Source organism: Mirounga angustirostris, unplaced genomic scaffold (assembly GCF_029215605.1).
Source record: "Mirounga angustirostris isolate CCGP_5_RB_7025 unplaced genomic scaffold, mMirAng1.0.hap1 SCAF_1, whole genome shotgun sequence".
Classification (NCBI taxonomy): Eukaryota; Metazoa; Chordata; class Mammalia; order Carnivora; family Phocidae; genus Mirounga; species Mirounga angustirostris.
Genome location: NW_026991709.1, coordinates 170,188,759 through 170,211,620, shown reverse-complemented (window position 1 = coordinate 170,211,620; position 22,862 = coordinate 170,188,759). Strand labels below are relative to the sequence as shown.

Here is a 22,862-nt window from a genome sequence, read left to right as displayed (position 1 = left end):
TAAATGTGAATCTAACACTACACAGCAAAAGAAAGCATTTTTCTGAAATTCCTCATCATGATTCCCACAATCATTTTTTAACTTTTCCTTATTTTCAACAGAGAAAAATTTCTTGTCCAGTTTATGTAAAATGGGTATTCCGTTATTTGCATTTAAAATGAGAAAAAGATAGAGTTATTCCTCCACCTTGTGGACTACTAGGGTATTGCTACTTCACAGCCAAAAGCACACTTTTAAGAATGAGAAAAGCTTAGGAACATTGAACAGTGGTTGATCATGCTTTTTCCAACCCCTACAGCTGTGCTGTCCCTAATTCCACCTCATCAAATCGTACCCATTCCTCAAAATACAGTCGAAATGTTCCCATCATAGAACCTTCTCTAACTGCAAATTTAAATTACAAGAAAAACAGCTGAGTGAAAATGTATCTCTGCTATAAACTTCCATACCACCTTATTTGGTTCCTCTTATTTTCCAGTTGCATTACATAGTCTTATCTTCCCTACTGGATTTTAAGTATTTTGAGGACAGGCAGACAATCACCTTCAGTGGTGTACTGAAGCCGGCTCATACCTGCACTCACAAATAGTTTAATATTCAGAAATTTTGCAAGCCAACTGTTAAACTGTTGATAGCTGGAAATCAGCCATGATAGGTATACTTATACAACAAAAATCAGAACACTTTAAAAAAATTTTTTTCTATCAGCTCTAACTTCTCCACATCCCATTTTCTCTACATGTAATATACAGTGAGAAGAAGCAGTAACTCCTACCTCACAGGATTGTTGTAAAGATTAAACAAAACCTACAAAAAAGTCTTTGTCTAGCATCTGGCATAGGGTATTTGCTCACCAAATATTATGATTCCCCATACCCCATCACATTGCCTTGCAACTAGTAAATCCTCAGTATATACTCAATTGTTGAATGAAAAATAAAATCAAGAATTTTAATGGAAAATTTTAAAGAGACGTTAGTTAACCCTGATAGTAGTCCCAGGTTAACAATGGGACAAACCATTACCAGGGACATAAGTTCATACTTATAAATAATCCATGGGGCGCCTGTGTGGCTTAGTCAGTTAAGCATCTGCCTTCAGCTCAGGTCATGATTTCAGGGTCCTGGGATGAAGCCCGGCATCTGAGTCCCTGCTCAGCGGGAAGCCTGCTTCTCCCTCTCCCTCTGCTCTTCCCCCTGCTCGTTCTCTCTCTCTCTCCTTCTCTCTCTCTTTCAAGTAAATAAATAAATTTTAAAAAATAATCCAGACATTTTCTTTCTTTCCCTCTTCTTCCTCTAAATCAATCTCTCTTGATAAAGATATATATATATATATATATATATAACCTTATCTCCTGCATCTCTCCCATTCTCATTTACTCTAAAGTGCCTTCCTTTCTCACATAACTTTAAACTTTATTTCATAATGCAAAATAAATAATTTATGCTGTACTTTGCTCCAGAAAAGGTTTGTGGTGAATAATAGATAACTTGGTTTCATATTTAGTGAATAAGCATTTTATATTTCTCCAAAGGAAGAAAATGAAGTAGGTTTTTAACCACCTCTTTCATTGATCGCACACTCCTGTTTGATTGGCTCTTGGCAGAAAATGCGTTCTTTATATTGACCTTTGGGGAAAGACAAAACTAAGTTTCCAAATACAGAGTTGAAAACCAAATTACCATGAATTCCAGACACTTTCCAAAATGGGAAGCAAGAAATGACCTTGTCTTTTAAGGTTGACGTCAATCTCTTATCTCTACACCTACCTCACCCCAATCCTAATATGGTGTTTCTTTAAATATAAGGCAGCTTTCAATAATTAACTATGTTCAAGGATCTGCCATAGCTTCATTTGCTTACTAAAAAATAAAACCAAAAAATTGAAACAACTTAATTAGTTGTAAAAACCAACATAGAATATGATTTACTCCAGATGATTTGAAATAAAATTCCAGTTGTTCAAATGTAAATTTAATCATCTAAAATAAATTTTCCCAAGATACTCTTAACTATAGGAAACAAACTGAGGGTTGCTGGAGGGAAGGTGGGTGGGGGGATGGAGTAACTGGGTGATGGTCATTAAGGACGGCACTCGATGTAATGAGCACCTGGTGTTATAGGCAACTGATGAATCACTAAACTCTACCTCTGAAACTAATAATATACTATATGTTATTTTAATTTAAATCTTAAAATTAATTAACTAATTAATTAAATTCCCCCCTACTTAGATATTATTAATTAGTATGGAATTTTTTAATGGAGAAAAAAATTAAAGTATTGAAGTAATATCTCTAAGATGACTATTTGCCCTAAAATATACAAATTCTGTCTGTGATCATTTCTGGTTTAAAAATACACATAGGCTGGGCACCTGGGTGGCTCAGTCATTAAGCTTCTGCCTTCAGCTCAGGTCATGATCCCAGGGTTCTGGGATCGAATCCCGCATCAGGCTCCCCGCTCAGTGGGGAGTCTGCTTCTCTCTCTGCCTCTGACTGCCGCTCTGCCTACTTGTGCTCTATCTCTCTGTCAAATAAATAAAATCTTTAAAAAAAATGCATACACATAGGCTGAAACAAATAGCACATCCACAAGGCATTGGTTAAATGCAAGGCACTCTGTTTAGTGGAAGATCTACTTTGATGTTGGTCTATATAGTTCCCTTGTCCAAGAACATGTGGATATGACAATGTGTGACAAAAAGGGGTTTCCTCCAAGAAGTGGAAATAAGGTGGATGAGTCAGAAATTAAAGTTCCAACTAACCTGCAGGCATCCATATTTGAGATAATATAATGTATTTGGCTCACCTCCTGGTCTGTTACCAAAGGACACTGTCAAACACAATGATTCTTTTTTCCCACCAGCTGTCACCACCACGTTGGCTATACTTTGTGTTTTCCCTTTGTGTTTGAAAGTCAGACCTACAGCAGATGGCTGGACTCAGTGCCAGAGCAAAAGTAAAATTGGTTGTCTCACCTCAAGAGATGCTGCCAGACTTCATTAAGACAAAAGTCCCAGCAACAAATACCTACAAAATCTAGGGTCTGGAAAGCACAAAGTGAACTTTACCAAGTAAAAACAGCAACAACAAAAAACCCACTTTGGGGGAAAATTGTAATTAATTTGCTAAAAAGCGAGGAGAAAACTCACATATTTCATCTTCAGTGAGATGTGGTTCCTGTGTCATCAACCCTATAATTTCCCAGTTCTGTAAAAAAGCAAATGATATTCAACATTCTAAGCTGAGCTCACAGATAAATTCTAGAACATGAAATATAATCTTCCAGAGCTGAAACTTTACTAAAGCAAATAGATGTGAAACTATTTGACTAAAAAAACACTGCAAATTAAAATTATAAGGGAATTAAATGGAAGGTGAGACCATCCAACGGAGGGTATTAAAGCTAGAATCAGGATTAAAGAGGGGAATTCAGAACTGCAAGAAATGGCCATTCATTAACCACAGTGTAATTACTGAGAGTGGAAGAGTTAGGATTAGAAGAACATTGAAAAAAACCCTCTTACTATCGCTAAGAAAGTTTGATTTCCCATAAAAATAATCTTCTGGCCTTCCATTCTGAAGTTGAACGGTTCTGGAGTTCAAAGAGCCACCTATTTTGCCTCTCCTGAGTGGCACAGGAATAGAGCAATTTGTTGCTTCCATTAACTTATTAAAAATGTCTACTGCCCATTTCTTGATTGGATCATTTGTTCTTTGGGTGTTGAGTTTGATAAGTTCTTCGTAGATTTTGGATACTAGCCCTTTATCTGATATGCCATTTGCAAATATCTTCTCCCATTCTGTCCGCTGTCTTTTGGTTTTGTTGACTGTTTTGTTTTTTTTTTAAAGATTTTATTTATTTATTTTTTAGAGAGCGAGCAAGAGAGAAACAGCATGAGAGGGGAGAGGGTCAGAGGGAGAAGCAGGCTCCCCGCCGAGCCAGGAGCCCGACGTGGGACTCGATCTCAGGACCCCGGGATCATGACCCGAGCCGAAGGCAGATGCTCAACCATCTGAGCCACCCAGGCGCCCTTGTTGACTGTTTCTTTTGCTGTGCAAAAGCTTTTTATCTTGATGAAGTCCCAATAGTTCATTTTTGCCCTTGCTTCCCTTGCCTTTGGCGATGTTTCTAGGAAGAAGTTGCTGCAGCTGAGGTCTAAGAGGTTGCTGTGACCCAGCAATTGCACTACTGGGTATTTACCCCAAAGATACAAATGCAGGGATACAAAGGGGTACGTTTACCCTGATGTTTATAGCAGCAATGTCCACAATAGCCAAACTATGGAAAGAGCCAAGATGTCCATCGACAGATGAATGGATAAAGAAGATGTGGTATATATATATATACAGTGGAATATTATGCAGCCATCAAAAGGAATGAAATCTTGCCATTTGCAATGACAAGGATGGAACTGGAGGGTTTTATGCTGAGCGAAATAAGTCAATCAGAGAAAGACATGTATCATATGATCTCACTGATATGAGGAATTCTTAATCTTAGGAAACAAACTGAGGGTTGCTGGAGTGGTGGGGGTGGGAGGGATGGGGTGGCTGGGTGATAGACATTTGGGAGGGTATGTGCTATGGTGAGCACTGTGAATTGTGAAAGACTTGAATCACAGATCTGTACCTCTGAAACAAATAATACATTATATGTTTAAAAAAAGAAGAAGAAGATAGTAGGACGGGAAAAATGAAGGGGGGGAAATCGGAGGGGGAGACAAACCATGAGAGACTGTGGACTCTGAGAAACAAACTGAGGGTTCTAGAGGGGAGGGGGGGTGGGAGGATGGGTTAGCCAGGTGATGGGTATTAAAGAGGGCACGTACTGCATGGAGCACTGGATGTTATGCACAAACAATGAATCATGGAACACTACATCAAAAACTAATGATGTAATTTTATGGTGATTAACATAACATAATGAAATTTTTTTTTAAATGTCTAAAAGATAAGAAAGTAGAACTAGAAATCACTTCTACAGCCATTCATAAGTTGGTGATGTTCTCTGCATTTTTATTACTACCGAGAGAGACGAAATCATATATGCAATAGATTTCTATTAATCAGCCCCCTCTCTCAGGCAACTCAAGGCTAGTAAATTTTCAGTAATAACAGTTGACGGTCACAAGGCCTCACTGGTAGAATAGACTATTCTCAGTAGTCAGGCTCCAGGACTAGGATACCCAGCAGTAAGATCAAGATTTCTTTTGAGGCAGACTAATTAATTTGATTGTTTTATCAAAGCCCAAGAGCAACAGCTCTTAAAATAAAACTTTTTTCAGCCTTTAAAAAAAGAATCTCTCAAGTTACATAGTGCCCTTCACTAGAGAAATTACTATACAATAGACCCTTGAACAATATAGGGGTTAGGGGCAGTGACCCCTCACACAACTGAAAATCCACACGTAACTTTGGACACCCCCAGAACTTAACTACTGTTGACTGGAAGCCTTACTGAGAACATAAACATTCGATTAACACATATTTTATATGTTATATGTATTTTATCCTGTATTCTTACAATAAGCTGGAGAAAAGAAAACGTTATTAAGAAAATGTTAAGGAAGAGAAAATACATTTACAGTATTATACTTTAAAATATCCATGTATAAGCCGACCCTTGCAGTTCAGACCCATGTTGTACAAGGGTCAACTTTACTTTCAAATAAGATGAAATAATTGTATATATTTTTTAATTTCATGATCCTTTATTTCCTCCACAGCAGCTGGAAGAAAGGCAGTCTCTGAAGATGGCAGCTAAGACTTGGCAACACAAAGAGTGAGAAACTTTATTTTCAGAGAGGCAGTTTCAGACCTGGGCCCAAATCCCACTCTACCACTCATACATGTAGGATACACAAAAAAAATTACTTCATTTATCTGAACTTCAGTTCCCAGATTTTGTCCAAGAGAGCAAATATTGCCTATTTCATGGAGTTGTTGTGAAGATTAAATAAGAAATGTATAATGTTTAGCACAGTGTCTAGAAATGTGATGTCCAATACAGTAGCCATTAACTATATGTGGCTATTTAAATCAATTTAAATTAAAATTAAATTTAAAATTCAGTTCTTCAGTCACACAAGCCATATTCCAAGTAATCAGTAGTCACATGTGGCTGGCATCTACTGTACTGAATAGCATAGATACAGAACATGTTCATCATCATAGAAATTTTTGGACATTGCTAGAGAATGTAGTAAGCGCTCAATAAATGTCCATTTAATATGTCTGGCATTTTATCCTTCTCCTCACCAATTCCTCCAAGTTCTCAGGATGCCCAAGATATCTCCATATCAGGAAGGAAATATATATGTGTTTATCACTTTTTTCACTCTCAGGAATAGTGGAGTTCTAAAAGAGAACCACAGGGAGAAGGCAGTGCTTACCACAGATGAGAGTTCTCATGACTGGGATTTCAGGCCTCGCAATCAGACACTGGGGAAGGTCGTTTTGGAGAAAAAGAGTATCCACAATACTCCTCAATTCATAACTAAGAATCCACCTACTCACAGCAATGACATTGATTTTAATGCATTAACATTTACTGAGATAATGAAAAAGAAAATAGCCTTTTCCACTGTAGAATTCATTTCACAATTTTTTCCTAGTTGGAATATCTAAAAATAAGTATAAATTATCAACATTTTTCCAAAGATACTTTAATCAAGTTAGTTTGGGCATTTGAGTAGAATTCTTTGCATTAGTCTTTTTGTTTCTTTGGTTTCATTTCCCTTCTCTTTCCAAGTAACCAGAATTGGAGCTGGGAAGCTACCAGAGCAAAAATGCTGCAAAGGTCTAGAAAGTTGCAGGAATGTAGAATTATAAGAAGCTGAAATTTAATACAATTCCTAAGAAAAATCCTGGTGTCAGATGATACTTGAGGGTATCTGGTGGAAATTATCTTGTAGACTCTTGCAGATGTGGGCTTAAATTTCTAGGTAGATTTCTCTGCAACAAGACATTCATGGCACTAAACTTCAAAGGATACACATCTTTGCTTTCAAAACTACGACCCCAGGACCCTGGGATTATGACCTGAGCAGAAGGCAGGCAGTTAACGACCGAGCCACCCAGGTGCCCCGATCTAGTACTTTTTAAAAATCATGATGTTTTGCTTATGTGTGCATCCTTCTAAGTAACAAGTAAAGTTAACCTTCCCAAGTCAAAATGAAAATGTGTGAACCTAACTCCTTGAAAGGCTGTTGCAAACAAGTTGCAAACACAGCAAGTCTGTTCTCATAGACTTGGTAATAGTATTTGAACACACCTGGTAATAAATTTGATCACATGTCTTTGACAAGTGACATTAATTCCCTGCTGGCAACTTTCAGGTTAAATAGATACATAATTCTCTTCTTTCACCTCTTTATCTATTATCAAACAATCCCCATCTCACTGCATACCATTATGAGTTATTATTCTATAATCATCAATCCTGGATATTTACAACTAAAGCACTTAGATGAACAATATTCTGATTATAATTATATCTTGATGTTTTTTGTTGTCATGTCAATGAGGTAAATTATGGATTTCATTAAACTGCAATGCAATGATAAAAATATAGAACATGATGCAAGTTTTTTATTCTGCTAAACTATATATTTACTAGCAGTCTAAACATAAAAACATAAGCTACTATCTTTTAAAAAGCACAAATAACACAGGACCATAATTTTGTAAACTACCACTCTCAAGTTATTTTAATCAATAGCCATATTTTTTTCTTGCTGCAGAATGATCCACATGCCATCCATTTTGACATACAATTTCAACTACTAAAAAGACGCATTTTCTGAACAATTTCCTTTCTCTTCTACTATCTTTTTACAATATTGGGCATATATTATGTACACTATAACTCATTATTATCCCTTCTACCAGATATAAATTTTATGGTTTTTTACTATTTTTTGATGTAAATTTCTATTCATATTATCTTGGGGAGGCATTCTTTAGTGTAACACACATCAGAAAAGCAAAGTGTTAAAAATAAAAAACATAACTTACCAACTTATAAAATAAACAAAAATTCATAACTATCAACTAACTGCTTACAGAGTAGTTGATTACCAGCCCATAGTAATAATACCATCATTTTCACTGGTCTAAATTCTTTGACTACAGTAACAGACACCACACAGACTTAACCTAAACCTAAAGGAAGAACTTGTTATAGGAATACAAATATGTTGTGTGAATTAACAAGGAATCAGAACCAGAAACGGCCAGATGCCAGGAACTAAGAAGTCCTCTCTCCTCACTTGCCTGCCTTGTTTTCCTCTTGGAAGACTGAATTTACTCTGCCTCTCCATCAATATACTGAATAAAACTACCTCTTGCTCCCAAATTATATATATAGTTTTAGCTGGGTTTTGGTCTCAACTACTCAAAAAGAGAATCTTAGTGGCCTAGCTTGAATCAAATATGCATCAGGAAGTCAAAAGCATGAGTCAAGGCTTAGGGGTTGTGTAATATAAACATGATTATCAGCAAGCCCACCCCATGGGATGGACTGCGAGGCGGGGGGGGGTTGGCAAGGGAAAGAGTCAATGTATTGGGCAGAAACCCCCAGAAGTATCAACTGCTATGCTTTGTTCTCTTCAAAATGATTTCATTTACACAATCTTATTTGATATGAGATCCAGGTGCTACTTAATATCTAGTAGTGATAGTTATAACTGGTGTTAAGATTACCAAACTATTCTATTCATGCTGTCATTAACACCAACAAATACATAACTTCTGCTTACTTTAGGCCTTTCATCACTGGCTATAAAGTATACCCCAGATTAAGCTCAGATAACGCTAGTAAGACTGATGAAAGAATGGCTTCTCAATACAAAATCATGCAGAACTTCAAGCACTGGCAAAAAAAAAAAAAAAAAAGACAAAACCATCTCAATTACAGTCCATTTGTGTTTAAAAATGGGAAGGCCATATAGTCATACCCCATAATTTAGCCAAAGATAAATTAACCCACATAATAGTAGAGTTTTACTATATTGCATTATTTTTTATTACTGATCAGATTCATTTTTCTTCTGCCAATGAAAAAGACACAAGAAATTTGAATAAGCAATGTGATATTCAGGTCCAAATCTTATTTATAGCAGTCAGTGTGTGGGCAACTCATTAATGTCCAGGAATACTTTTTTTTTTTTTTTTTTTCCCACCATCTAGCTAAAAAAGTTTTCAGGACAAATTTTGAAGATCCAGGTTTCTAGTAGTGAAGAGCAAGTGTCTAGAGAAAATAAGATAAGTTTTTAGACCTGGAAAAGATGAAAGGCTGACTGCTTGGCACTATGAAGATTGGATATATCAGCCTGCAAACATCCTCTCATTATTTTAATCTCACGCTACATAAAATACTTTCGGATCCTTTGCTAGCAGGATAAAAACAAATTAAACTGAAGGGCTGACATGAACTAAATATCTTATTCAGGAAGCACCTTCACGGGGCGCCTGGGTGGCTCAGTTGGTTAAGCGACTGCCTTTGGCTCAGGTCATGATCCTGGAGTCCCGGGATCGAGTCCCGCATCGGGCTCCCTGCTCGGCAGGGAGCCTGCTTCTCCCTCTGACCCTCCCCCCTCTCATGTGTTCTCTCTCATTCTCTCTCTCAAATAAATAAATAAAATCTTTAAAAAAAAAAAAGGAAGCACCTTCACTGACAACTTCAGGAAAAAAATAAAATGGATCCTTCAAAATATCATTCCAAAGGGCAGACAATACTACCAAGAAAGAGTAAAAAAATAGTAATAATAAAAACAGCATGATCATCTCAAATACAGAAGAGTTTTCCCATTGACCTATAGTTATTTATTCATAATACTCATAGTTCTTATTAATTTCTGGGTGTATGTAATTATTTGTTTGCTGGAATGGAACTCTCCCGGGGCATCATGTCTTCTTCGTGGGTACATTCCCCAAATCGGTAAACATAGCACTGTGCACATAAACACAGGATTTTAAACAATGTAACAATGGGATGTGCAACCTCCAAGACTACAGAAGCAATGTAAAGGTGATTTGGGAGAATGTTAGGCTTGAAAAAAATAACTTCAAGAATCCAAGGAAGAAACCAGAGCCTGAGACTAAGGAAAAAGAAATGAAAATGCGAAACATTACAAAAGTAGAATCAACAAGATTTGGCCAGGAAGCTCGTAGCTACGGAGGTCTAAGGTGAGGAAGAAATATAGGGAAACGCTTTGGTTTGTTGCTTTAATAACTCGGCGATCGTGGACAAGTTATTTGCCCAGTTTATTTTAAAGGCGAAAAGGAAGGATTGGTCCACTCAGGTCATTGCGAGTTCTTGGTGTCTGTAAGACAGAAAGCAGAGATGTCCAATCATCAGTTGGCCCTCCACGACCGGAGCTAGGCGGTTATCCGTATCATCTGAGCTGGAAACAGAAGACCTAATACTTTTTAACAGTATCTGAAGCCACGTCGCGAGATGCTATTACTGACAAGGCGAGAAAAGGGCCTGGGGCAGAACCCTGAGCGACGCCCACCGACATTTCAGTCAGGAGGGAGAAGGACCGTCTGCCAGAAGGCAGCGCATCCAGGACCGGTGCCGCAGAAGCTGCAAGGACACAGGGTTTCAAGCAGATGTGGCAGGACAATCGGGCAGAGAGCTTTGGAAATATTCCAGGGGACCCAGCAATTTCCAGGTTATCAGAACCCTCTGTCGGGGCCGGGTGTTTTCTTTCTAGGAAAGGGGAAGCTGATAGGCAACAGATTAACTCAATCCAGGACTGGGCGTCCCCACACAGGCCTTCGGGCGCCCTATACCGCCGTTCCGCCGACGGAGAACAAACCCTATCACACGCCACCCAACTGCTACGCGAGTTCCAGAACTTTAGAAACCGTGGTGGGCATTTCCCCCCTCAACGTAGAGCGCGCCCTTGCCCTCACCCCAGCAATCTTCCGGGCCCTCAGAACCCTGGACTAACGACCTCACCTCGCAAACCCTTCCTGAGGCTCACGGGAAAAATTAAAGCACTTCACTTTGTATTTCCAAAACTATGTCCGTACCTTCCAAAGCTGTGTATTATTTGTTGTGCATCTGGCTTAAAAGAGAGCGAGCCAATCCAAAAAGTCAAGGAAAGCTGAGGGTCGAGGGAGGAGACGCCCTCACAGGCCACTTGTGAAAGGAGAGAGAAAAACTACGGCTCCCAGGAGGCGGCGGGGCCGCGCGTCCCACGATTCCCAGCTTCCTCTGCGAGGCTCGAAAGCGTCTAGGCGCCCTGCGCGTCGAGATGGCGCGAAACGTCCGCGAAAGCTGTAGAGAGGTGGCCGTGCGGGATGGCAGGGCCTGAGGAGGGGCCCAAGGCCCTTACTGAGCAGCTGGATGTCGCGCGCGGCTTGGAGAACGTGCCCGTGAGCGCGTGGCCCCCGGGGGCGGAGCCAGAGCCCTTCCAGGTAGGGGGCGGAGCTGGGCCGCCGAGAGCGCGGCGGGGGTTGGGGGGCGGGCGCCCTTCTCTCTGGGGCGAGCCTTGCCCGGCACGCGCACTGCGCGCGCGCAGCCACGGGCGTGGAGCTGGCGCCCGGCCAGGCAGGGGAGATGGAAGGAGGCGAGGACCCAGTGGGCCGTTCCCCGACCTGGCAGTGAATCTGTGGATGACTCTCCTATCCCAAGTTGTCTCCGTATTCTCGACTTTTTTCTTACCCTGTCGCAGAGCTGTTTCGCGCAGGGATAGCTCTTTAAATGCACAGGTTTGGGTCTTGTTCTATTAACCCTCCGTAATGACCTTAGCAATAGCGGGAGTATCTTTTGTCTCCACAGACCGGCAGTTCCCTGAAGGACAAACCAGGTGTTTCGTGAGGTCCCTTGGAAAGAGCCCTGAGAACCTGTCTTTCTTTTCCTGGCTCTCTCCCCAGTACTCACTGAGGGACTGGGGGCAAGTCATGTACCTCTCTGGTCGCAGGTGCCTCCTCTGTAAGATAAGGCATGGGCCCTATCGGTGGATCTCAGCCTAGTGTTAGGGTTAAAAACTCAGTCCCTACAATGAGACTTTCCTGAGTCTCCCTCATGCTATGAGGGCTTGGGCAAATATAAACTAGCCTCAGGTAAGCCTTAGAATCAATCCTCCCGTCTACGATTAAAATAATAGTGCCTCTCTCCCGGATTGCTTTGGGAATTACAAGTAAAACACACTTCCTGGTTGGCTGAAAGAACCCCATAAATGTTCCACTGCTCTTACCACATCAAAACCCCTTACGCTCTACATTCCCCACCCCTCTGACCTTGGCCTGCTCTTTGTCTATGGAATAGGACCAAAAAAACAATGATGTTGGAGTGGAAGGTGCACTTGGACTTGGAGGTAGGAGAGTGAGGTTCAGGGCTGAGCCATCTTGGCTATTTCTTGGAGTCCGAGCTTCTTCATCTGCAAAATGAAAATAATAAATTTATAACCTTGGTCACATACACCATCAATACTAAGCCCTGTGTGTCTCTCCTTCTTAGGGTTGTTGTGAAGATCAAATAAAACAGTAAATTCACTAGCGGTTTTCAAAGAGTAAAGCAGGATATTAATGTCAGGAAAGGTTCTTTTTCCTCAAACTACCTGAGGGCAGTTTTATGGTTTTGTGGTTTTTGTTTGTTTGTTTGTTTTAGATTTTATTCATTTATTTGACAGAGACACAGAGAGAGGGAACACAAGCAGGGGGAGTGGGAGAGGGAGAAGCAGGCTTCCCACTGAGCAGGGGGCCCTATGTGCCCCAGTTTTATGGTTAATAATACAGTTGACTAGGGGTGCCTGGGTGACTCAGTCGGTTAAGTGTCTGCCTTCAGCTCAAGTCATGATCCCATGGCTCCCTGCTCAGCAGGGATCTGCTTCTCCCTCTACCTCTGCCCCTTACCCCCTGCTCGTGCTCTGTCTCTCGTTCTGCTCTCTCTCTCAAATAAATAAAATCTAAATAATAATACAGTTGGCTCGCACCATATTAAACACTAATCCCTAAAAGCTTATTCAAGACCAATCATTGCTAAATGGTCAAAAACACTGAAAAATGTTTTCTTTATTCAGCAAGTAATTGAGTGTGTATAATCTGCTAGGCATTAAGCTAGACAAAGAAGATAAAATGGTGACAACCTTGCCTTTGAGCTTACAAGACCATATAGAAAGCACTTAGTTGCTATGGGGGGGCTGGAGAGGGGAGAGAGGAAGCCTTATGATTGATCCTTATATCTACAATTGATAGGCATAAATGAAAATCTCGAGACTAAGACTCAGTCCCTCAGTATTCTAGCTGCCTGGCTATATGTGTAGCTCTGGGTGGAGTTAGAGTTACAGAAAGAAGATAAGCTCCTTCGTCAAGGAACTTATAGTCTTACCAAGAAGATAAAACATGCTTGAAACATATTTATGACAAGCCTAAAAGTGTCTTTAACTAGTTTGCTTTCCTATATTCATGGAGCACAAAACCTGTCTTATGAAAGATCAAAACAGCTTGCTTACCCCAAGCCCTGCCTTCACAGGCATGTACACACATAAGAATTAAGGCATAAGAAACTCAAGGTAAAAATAACTGTGTCTAGTTTGCTTTTGAGTACTGTGTGAAAAGGCAAAAAGAACATTCACATGTTCACACTGAAAACAAAACCTATCATAATGCCATCTGTGTTGAAAGCCAAGTAGAAAATAAACTAATTGATTTTCTTGAATGGAGAGTCGAATCTAGGCTTTTTTCAGGTTTCTGAAACCAGCCTTAAACATATTTTTTAAGATTTCAACTTGGCCTTGACAAGAATTATCTGGCTCACAGGCTCTTAATAGCTTGGAGCAAAAACAAACTCATGGGGTAGAGGCCAAGTACAAAGATTCATGTAGCTGGTGTTTCAAAACAACCAAAAAAGGAATGAAGATTTTCACAGCACTTCCTTTAAATTCAGAATCAAGGCCTAGGTTTTAAGCCCAAAATATTATGCGGTGTCATACTTAAGTTTCTGGGGCTTTGATACAGAATGTGACTTAAAAAAGTCAGACTTTCGGTAAGAAGTTATCAAGAGCTACAATCAAGCAGTCAAAAAATATTCCCTAAGCCTGCTGCTTTGTGCCCAGTACTATGAAAAGTAACTCAACTCCCATTACCATGTCATATCCCAAACCACATGACCATTTCCTTGAGACATGTATTTGTTAGAAAGACAAGACTTACACATGTAGTACAACCAGAGAGCCCTATAGCCTATGCCATTTAGATCCCAAAGTTTATGCTATTAATAAGTGCACGTCTAGTTCAAAAAAGAGAGAAATTGTGTATGAGAATAGCCAAGGAGGTATATTTGCTTTTCAACATGCTGTCTCCTGGTTTCCATTTTGGCTTCTTGAGTGACCATGGTTTATAAAAAAAAAATGTTTTAAGTTTTCTGTCAAGAAACTTGAAATCTCCACCCAGTTCTTCAAGGATCTGGTTTCTGTTACATCGTTTTACACTGGTCATTTTGCATTTATTCCCAACTCTTGCATGATCAGTGTTTGCATTTTGATACATACCAGGAAAAAGTAGTTTATGTTATTATGATACAAAGAAATGATAAAAATCCCATTCTCCGTGTCTTCTCTGTATTCTTCTGACTGGTTCTTTCTAAATCCCAGCACATGCATCTAACAAGCAGTAAGGCAGTATATGTAGATGGATGAAAGAAGTCTGTGCTGGATCAATTCTTAGTTTCCCCCCGCAAGACGGATAAGTAATAGAAAATAGAAATATAATGACATCGTCTCCTAGACAAAATTTTGGTTTAACTGTGTTTGAGCCTAGAAAGTTTAACTTCAGAATCTGCTGTTTTCACCACCCTCCCAGGTAGCCTACATAATTAATATTGAACACCTATGTGCCAGCCACTAGAGTAAACTTTTTACATGGATTCTCTTTTTTTTTTTTCCTTCACAGCCACTGTGAGACAGATAGAAAGGAAATATTTAGAGAGATTAAGTGATGTGCCAGAAATATATGATGTTTTAAATATAAAATATAGAAATAATATTTAGAAGCCTTTAAGGAAGCTACTATTTTAAAAATATAAAGTGCCTGGCACAGAGTACAGTGTAATTTAAGTTTAATAATAACTGGGGCTGGGGCGCCTGGGTGGCTCAGATGGTTAAGCATCTGTCTTTGGCTCAGGTCATGATCCCAGAGTCCTGGGATCAAGCCCCGCATCGGGCCCCTTGCTCTGCGGGAAGCCTGCTTCTCCCTCCTTCTACTGCTCCCCCTGCTTGTGCTCTCTCGCTCTCTCTGTCAAATAAATAAATAAAATCTTTAAAAAATAATAATAATAATAATAATAATAATACCTGGGGCTGGGGGGCAGATACAGGTATTATTCCTGTTTTATAGGTGCAAACCCAAAACTTAGAAGGTAACTTGCCCTAAGTCACAGTGCTAATAAGAGCCTAGTTCTGTGTGTGTCTCCTTTAGGACATTCCATGTTCTACATTAAGAAGTTCTCCATAGGGGCACCTTGGTGGCTCAGTCGGTTAAGCGTCTGCCTTCAGCTCAGGTCATGATCCCGCGGTCCCAGAATCGAGCCCTGCATCGGGCTCCTTGCTCAGCGGGAAGCCTGCCTCTCCCTCTGCCTGCCGTTCCCCCTGCTTGTGCTCTCACTATCTCTCTCTGTCAAATAAATAAATAAAATCTTTTTAAGAATAAAATAAAGAAATTAAAGAAGAAGAAGAAGAAGTTGTCTATTGGTTGTCCAGTGTTCAGGCTTGTCGCAGGCCTATCTGGCCTCCTGCACACTTTATCTTAGCCTGATCTCCCAGTTGGAGACCTGAATTCTCATTAGCCATTTATATCTTTGACTCAATTTTCCAGCCATTTCCTGGAACCATTGTCAGCCTTCCACTGTGGGCATATCAATCAAGAGTCATTTGTTTGCAAGAAATAGAAATACAATACAAACTAACTCAAGCCAAAAAGGGAAGGAATTGCCTCATAACAGCAAAGTCCAAGAGTGGTAACTATAGGTATGTCTGGATCCAAGAACTCTAATGGTGTCATCAAATATTTCTTTCTACCACCTCCGCCATTCGCACCCCTGCTCCCCTTTCATCTGGTTGGCTACACCCTCAGTAGGTCTTATGTGTGCAGTAGAACTGGAGAATGCCAGGTAAACAGGTAGAGTGAGATTGTTTCTTCCTGATCATTTCAGCAGAAGTCTTAGAATTCTTTTTCATTGATCTGGCTTAAGTACTGTGCCGATCCATGAACCAAACACGGTTGAAAGGAGCAGTTGATGACCTGATTAGCTGGGTCCAGGTCCCCGCCCAACCTGGATCCCCATCCAAACCAATGAGACTGGACTGGGAAGGGTTCCTCCAGGAGGAGTCAGGGTACTTTTATCAGAAGAAAAGGAACAGATGCTGGATGGGTAAAAATATGTCCTCTCTGGTCTCATTCCCCAAGCTTTGATCTCTCCTGGGTTTAGAGTAAGCACAAAACCCTCAGGGTAACACCCTTTGGATCAGTTTGGCCCTGGGCTTTGTTCCAGGAAGTAGAGGACAAACTTTGGAAAGAGTTACAAATTGGGAGCATTTAAGCTCAAGTCAGTTGACTCCCAATTTGTAACGTACTTAACATTAGCTTTCAGATTCTCAAAAGTTAACAATTTGCATGGCATATAAATATTTGAATAGAATATCAGGTCAGTGACATCAGATTATTTCTGAAAATAATTTTCCAATATGTAGTTAGATACCTAAAAAGATGAATAATTACATAATCATATGTTAATTTAGACCACAGTTTTCAAAAGATAATTCTCTAGTATAGCCATTTTTCTAAATCAGGTGAAATATCTTTCTGGAGTGGTATTTTACTGACTGTTTATGGAGGAGAAAATGGAAAATATGGAGATAAAATGATTTGTGATAAGTATCGGTATCAGGGTTAAGGATTACATCCATCAAGAGAAAACAAATATTCTCTTTAAACAGAAAGTTTATACAGAGGTCTCTGTTATCCTTTGGAAGGTGTCTGCAGCTCATTTGGAATTAGATGCCCTTTATAATCTATGTCTCTAAAAGATCTTAGATTGTGCATCAAGTTTAAATTCCAGAATTTTTAAAAACGGTATCACTAGATTTTCCAGTGTCTTTTTTTAAATGTATAAATAAAAATAAGCAAATAACAGTATTTTTCCAAACCTATCCATATCCAAATAAGTTCAACAAAGAATAATATGCTCTTCTGGTTAGAAGACTACAGTAAGCCAGACTTGATTTCAAAAGGAGTTATCTGTGTCAAAAAAAAAAAAATCACTTTATAGTTTAGTGATTTATATAGTACATCAAAAATATGTGCGCTTTTAAGAAGAAATAAATTTAAAAGAATTCTTCGTGAAAAGTTTAACAAAAAGATAGTAAAATTTTCATTTTACAAGTACTTTTAAAATGTCTCAGTAACCATTTACATTTCAATCTTGACTCTTAAAAGCTGGAAGTAGATTCTGTCTCAGACCGCAGTCATTGAATTTGACTGATAGGGCATCTTTTTCTAAGCCATTCTTTATCCCTTTAGGACATCTCCACTAAGCTAAAGCTCATTTTGAAAGAAACGACACAAACGCGAAGCTATTTCCGCTCTCCACCCCCAAATCACTTCTTAAGCAGAGTGTTGGCCTTCCCCCGCAGGTACTCCCACTCATCATCCTCCTCATCTTTCACAAGAGGATGTCAATCCTTTCCCCAGCTTAACGTTTTTTTAAAATATAGGATTTTGAGCCTAACTGCATAGCTCCACTGAGGCCTCCACAGGGAATGTAAACTACACGTTGTTTAATACGTTCCCCAAAACTTGGCCCAGAGACGCAGTATTAATGGATGATTGAGTGAAAAATAACGTAGTTCAGACATTCCTCTAGATACTCTAAAATCTATCCCTGAATTAAAGCCTGTGTACCTGGTCCCTTGCAGTACGGCTCTTACTGACTGCTGTGGCCCATGCATGCCAATAGCCTTTATTGAGAGTCAGAATGAAAAACAGCCCATGAAACTGCTTTCTGGAGAAGAATGGTTTAGACAGACACATTGGTGAAATTTCTCTCCAGTCTCCATAGTGGAAAAAGTCAATGCTCGTTCTCAATGGTGAGATTATTCCTTATGGATAGTGCAAGCCCTGCATCTGATCGTATTTCCCTCTTGGAAGTGGCTATGCTCAGGCAGAACCAAAAGTCCAGTTTACTTCTGCTACACACTGTGTGTGTCTAAGCTCGCTCAACTAGCTCTTATTTTTCCCTTCGCTGTACATTTCTTATGTATTGTTCATTTATCTGAACTCTTTGTATGTCTCATTAAATCCTTTTTGGAACAAAGCAGGTTATGTTGTGATCTATAAAAAGAAATCTGTATCTGGTCTTTGTCCCAATTTCTGGCACAGAGCTCCTAAAACCCTTGTTAGTTACTAAATGATAAGAGCAGCAAAAAGGTATCTTTTGTTATGTTAATGAGGCGAGTTTTGGAAACACCAAAAGCTGAGCGCTGGTTGCCAGCCGAGCCAACCATCTGATTAGTGTTGGAACTTTCGGTACCCTCATCCCCGACCTCCAATCGGGAGAGGGGCCTAGAGGTTGAAACATTTGCAAATAATAGCCAGTGATTTAATCAATCCTGGCTAAGTGATGAAGCCTCCATAAAAACCCAAGAAAACAGTTCAAAGAGCTTCTGGGTTGGTGAACGTGGAGCTGCTGGGAGTGTGACATGCCCAGAGAGGGCATGGAAGCTCTTCTCTCTTTCCCCATACTTTGCTCTATGCCTCTCTTCCATCTGGCTGTTTCTCAGTTGTATCCTTTTCTAGTATGTAAAATTTTTCTCTGAGTTCCCTGAGCAATTCTCCCAAGTTAATTGAACCCAAGGAGGGGATTTTGAGAACCTCTGACTTACAGCCTGTCGGCCACAAGTTCAGGTAACAACCTGGACTTGTGACCGGTGTCTAAAGTCCAAGGAGGAGGTCATGGGAACCTCCCGATATGTAGCCCATCAGTCAGTAGTACAGATGACAACCTGAGCTTGTGCCTGGTGTCTGAAGTAGGGGGGGGGGGGGGGGAGCAGTCTTAGGACTGACCCATTAAACTGTGGGGTGTGATGCTATTGGATAGCATCAGAACTGAGCTGAGTTGTAGGATACCCACCTGGTGCTCGAAGCATTGCTTGTTAGAGGTGTGGGGAAACCACACCACGACGACCACTGCGTTGAAACTGGGTCCAAGAACACTAACAGCAGGTATAAATAAATGAGTTAGGTTCCATGTAAGCAAGAATTATTCTATACATAAAGAAATATGCTGGGCTCAAGAGAGATGCTTTAATCTTCAAGGTTTGGAAAATATGCTTAATTATGCTAGTGAGGAAACAACCAGAGATCAGGTTTCGCATAGAGATTTTAGACTTGGGACTTTATTCTTTTTCTGTAACGTGAGAAACTTTTCGGTATTATCTCTTTATCATTTAATAAAAACAGGATTTCTTTACATATATATTACATCTACATTTATTAATATCTATATAACAAATATGATTTTTGGAATTCTGTCTGCAGTTTCTTGGCAAATGCCTATTTTTAACATTATGAAGACTCGGGGCACCTGGGTGGCTCAGTTGGTTGGGCGACTGCCTTCGGCTTGGGTCATGATCCTGGAGTCCCTGGATCGAGTCCCGCATCGGGCTCCCTGCTCAGCGGGAAGTCTGCTTCTCCCTCTGACCCTCCCCCCTCTCATGTACTCTCTCTCTCTCACTCTCTCAAATAAATGAATAAATAAAATCTTTAAAAAAAAAAAAATTATGAAGACTCAAATAAAACTCTGAAGCAGTAGTGTCTTTTTTAAACATCAAAGAATATTTAGGAATTTAGGTAATCTTCAAATTAAGAATTCCTTAAAAATCAGTGGAAGACTCTCTCCCAAAGGCCATTTTTTATTAATTTATTTATCATTTATGACTTTCTTCTCCCCAAAAAGCATCTGCAGTGACACACAATAAAATACATGCATTTATATTGTCAGATAAATGTGAAAAGATCAAGAGCCAAAGATAAAATACTTAAATGCATTCAAAAACTAAATTCAGCACTGATTTTTCTGATAACCATAGCTAAGAGGAAAACAAAATTAGTTACAAATCTTTCAATTTCTGATAAGGGAAAAACATTTTTTTGTCCTTTTGTTACCGCATACCTAGAATAAAACCACAGAATTTTAATCCAAAAATTAATCTTATTTTTTAAATTGAAGAGGTATGTTTCCAAACGATATTTTAGTATATTGTGTTTTGTCAATTTTGTTTTAGTCTATTTTTATATATGTTGGAATTAAGAAGCGTCTCATCCAAAAACTGCTTGAAATATATATGAAATACATAACATACCATGCTGACTGAGAGCATTTCTATTTTTTGCAGTATACTCCTGACCATGTAGCTGGACCTGGAACAGACATTGATCCCACACAAATAACCTTTCCTGGATGCATTTGCCTCAAAACCCCCTGCCTCCCTGGTACTTGCTCTTGTCTCCGTCATGGGGAGAACTATGATGATAATTCACGCCTTAGAGATATAGGATCGGAAGGAAAGTGTGCCAAGCCAGTATTTGAATGTAACGTCCTATGTCAGTGCAGTGACCACTGCAGGAACAGGGTGGTCCAGCAGGGTCTGCAGTTCCAACTCCAGGTGTTCAAGACGGACAAAAAAGGCTGGGGACTTCGTACATTGGAATTGATACCAAAAGGACGGTTTGTCTGTGAATATGCTGGTGAAGTTTTGGGATATTCTGAAGTACAGAGAAGAATTCAGTTACAAACAATACACGATCCAAATTACATTATAGCCGTCAGAGAACATGTTTACAACGGGCAGGTCATAGAAACATTTGTTGATCCCGCCTATATAGGAAGTATTGGAAGATTTCTCAACCATTCTTGTGAGCCAAACCTGTTGATGATTCCTGTCCGAATTGACTCAATGGTACCAAAGTTGGCACTTTTTGCAGCCAAAGACATTTTGCCCGAAGAAGAACTCTCTTATGACTATTCAGGAAGATTTCTTAATCTAATGGACAGTGAAGACAAAGAAAGGCTAGATCCCAGGAAAATAAGAAAACCTTGTTATTGTGGTGCCAAATCATGTGCTGCTTTCCTGCCTTATGACAGTTCACTGTTCTGCCCCTTAGAAAAGCCAAACATGAGTTAGGAGCAAAAAGCATGGGAGGAACACATTAGGCCTCTTTCAGTGGGTGAGAGTGAGAAGGAACTGAATGTGTTTGGCTCAGCCCCTTCCCAGATCCTCTCTTTCAAGCACTTTAGCCTCCAGGTAAGTCTCTGCTCTGTGCTAAGCACTTGCATTTCACTATAGGGGAGGCTGGTGGTTGTCTGACTCTGCCTCTGTCTGGCTGCAGAAGTTTAACTCAGGAATACGGCAGAGACTATAAATTGTCTAGCAATACCCCTTCTCCCCTTCTATAGTAGAATTCTCATTTTTTAGCTGAGTACTTTTCCTAGTTAGATGTGGCTAAGTGACTGTGTTCTAGCTAATGAGACAGAAGCAAAAAATGGTGTGTCTTTAAATGGAGACATTTTTCCTTATCCCACTCTTTCTTCCTGTTGGCTAGAGTGTATGCCTATAGCTGGAGCTGGGGCATCCATCCCAGACCCCAAAATGACCCTAGAAAAGGAGGCCATACATAGCTAATGAACAAACTTGACAGGAGTCTGGGTGCCAGATACTCTGGAACTCTATCAGTCCTGATCTAATACCTCTGGACTTTTAGGTGAGAGTCTCTCCCTCATTTATGCCACTGTTATTTTCAGTTTTCTAGCACTAGCACCAAACCTCATCATAATGATCCAAGGAAACCCTTGTGGCTACATACCTAAGCCTTGCTTTCCAATCAATTTTATCAGTAGTGAAGCTGATATTTTCATTTCTGTCTGACTCGTGCATCTAATTTCTCATTTGCGTAGAAACACAAATCAAGGAAAAGGGCCTGATTGATTATCACCTGCTAAAACTCTAGTATTTACCACCAATAATGAAAAATAGAACTATGACACTGACTTCCATGTACCTAACCAAAAAAGTCATAAGAGGAAACAAATTATAAAATTTTCACTATAGGGGCGCCTGGGTGGCTCAGTCGTTAAGCGTCTGCCTTTGGCTCAAGTCATGGTCCCAAGGTCCTGGGATCGAGTCCCGCATTGGGCTCCCTGCTCTGCGGGGAGCCTGCTTCTCCCTCTCCCACTCCCCCTGCTTGTGTTCCCTCTCTCGCTGTCTCTCTGTCAGATAAATAAATAAAATCTTTAAAAAAAAAATTTTTTTTCACTCTATGCTGGCTATATTCCAAATCTTGGGAAGTTGTGCTTCAAAACTTTTAACAGTTTTCTTCATGTATTAATAATATGAAAATAACCCTATCGACAGCACAAGAGGGGATGGGAGTTTTATAGCTCCATTTAAACTTCTGGAGAGGCAAACATCTTTAACTTCCTTCCTTAAAGCAAGGATGTTGGAAAAACAAATTTAACATAGAGATTTATCGGATATTTTGAAAGCTAAAATAATTATTTGGATCCTATGGTATTATTTAATAAATTCTCTAGTTTCTTCTCTACCACATTTAAACCCTACCACCACGAGGCCCTACACTTTATAATACACTATATGTATTATACATACTTCTGTATGATATTGTAAGTAAGATAGTTGTTACATACTTTAAATGAGTGAAATGTATGGCATATGTATTATATCTCAATAAACTTAAATAATGAGTATGTTAAGTTTTGCATGTTTGAATTCTATAATTAAATTTTCAGAAATGGTTCCATGTGAATAGAGGATAATATAGAGTATTCATGAA

The 22,862-nt window shown here is 39.7% G+C and overlaps 1 protein-coding gene and 1 long non-coding RNA gene across 3 annotated transcripts in view; one reads left to right on the top strand and one right to left on the bottom strand.

The window, feature by feature from the left end:
* The window catches only part of LOC123833613 (uncharacterized), a 273,703-nt gene extending 253,897 nt beyond the window's left edge, over positions 1-19,806 (bottom strand). Inside the window, exons 1-3 of one of the 2 annotated variants that reach the window (XR_006788307.3) lie at positions 19,144-19,806; positions 11,046-12,397; positions 6,670-10,330 (exon numbers count right to left, since the gene is read on the bottom strand). This is a non-coding gene — a long non-coding RNA (uncharacterized LOC123833613). Of the gene's footprint in view, positions 1-3,154; positions 3,213-6,669; positions 10,331-11,045; positions 12,398-19,143 lie in introns of those variants that run through there. The other variant, XR_010412104.1, reaches the window with a different exon arrangement.
* On the top strand, positions 11,255-21,951 carry LOC123833612 (histone-lysine N-methyltransferase SETMAR). The gene is given in 3 exon segments (XM_045861940.3): positions 11,255-11,304; positions 11,306-11,432; positions 20,408-21,951. Coding segments are annotated over 3 exon segments (951 nt in total). The 5' UTR covers positions 11,255-11,269; the 3' UTR covers positions 21,197-21,951.
* Positions 21,952-22,862: the final 911 nt, after the last annotated feature.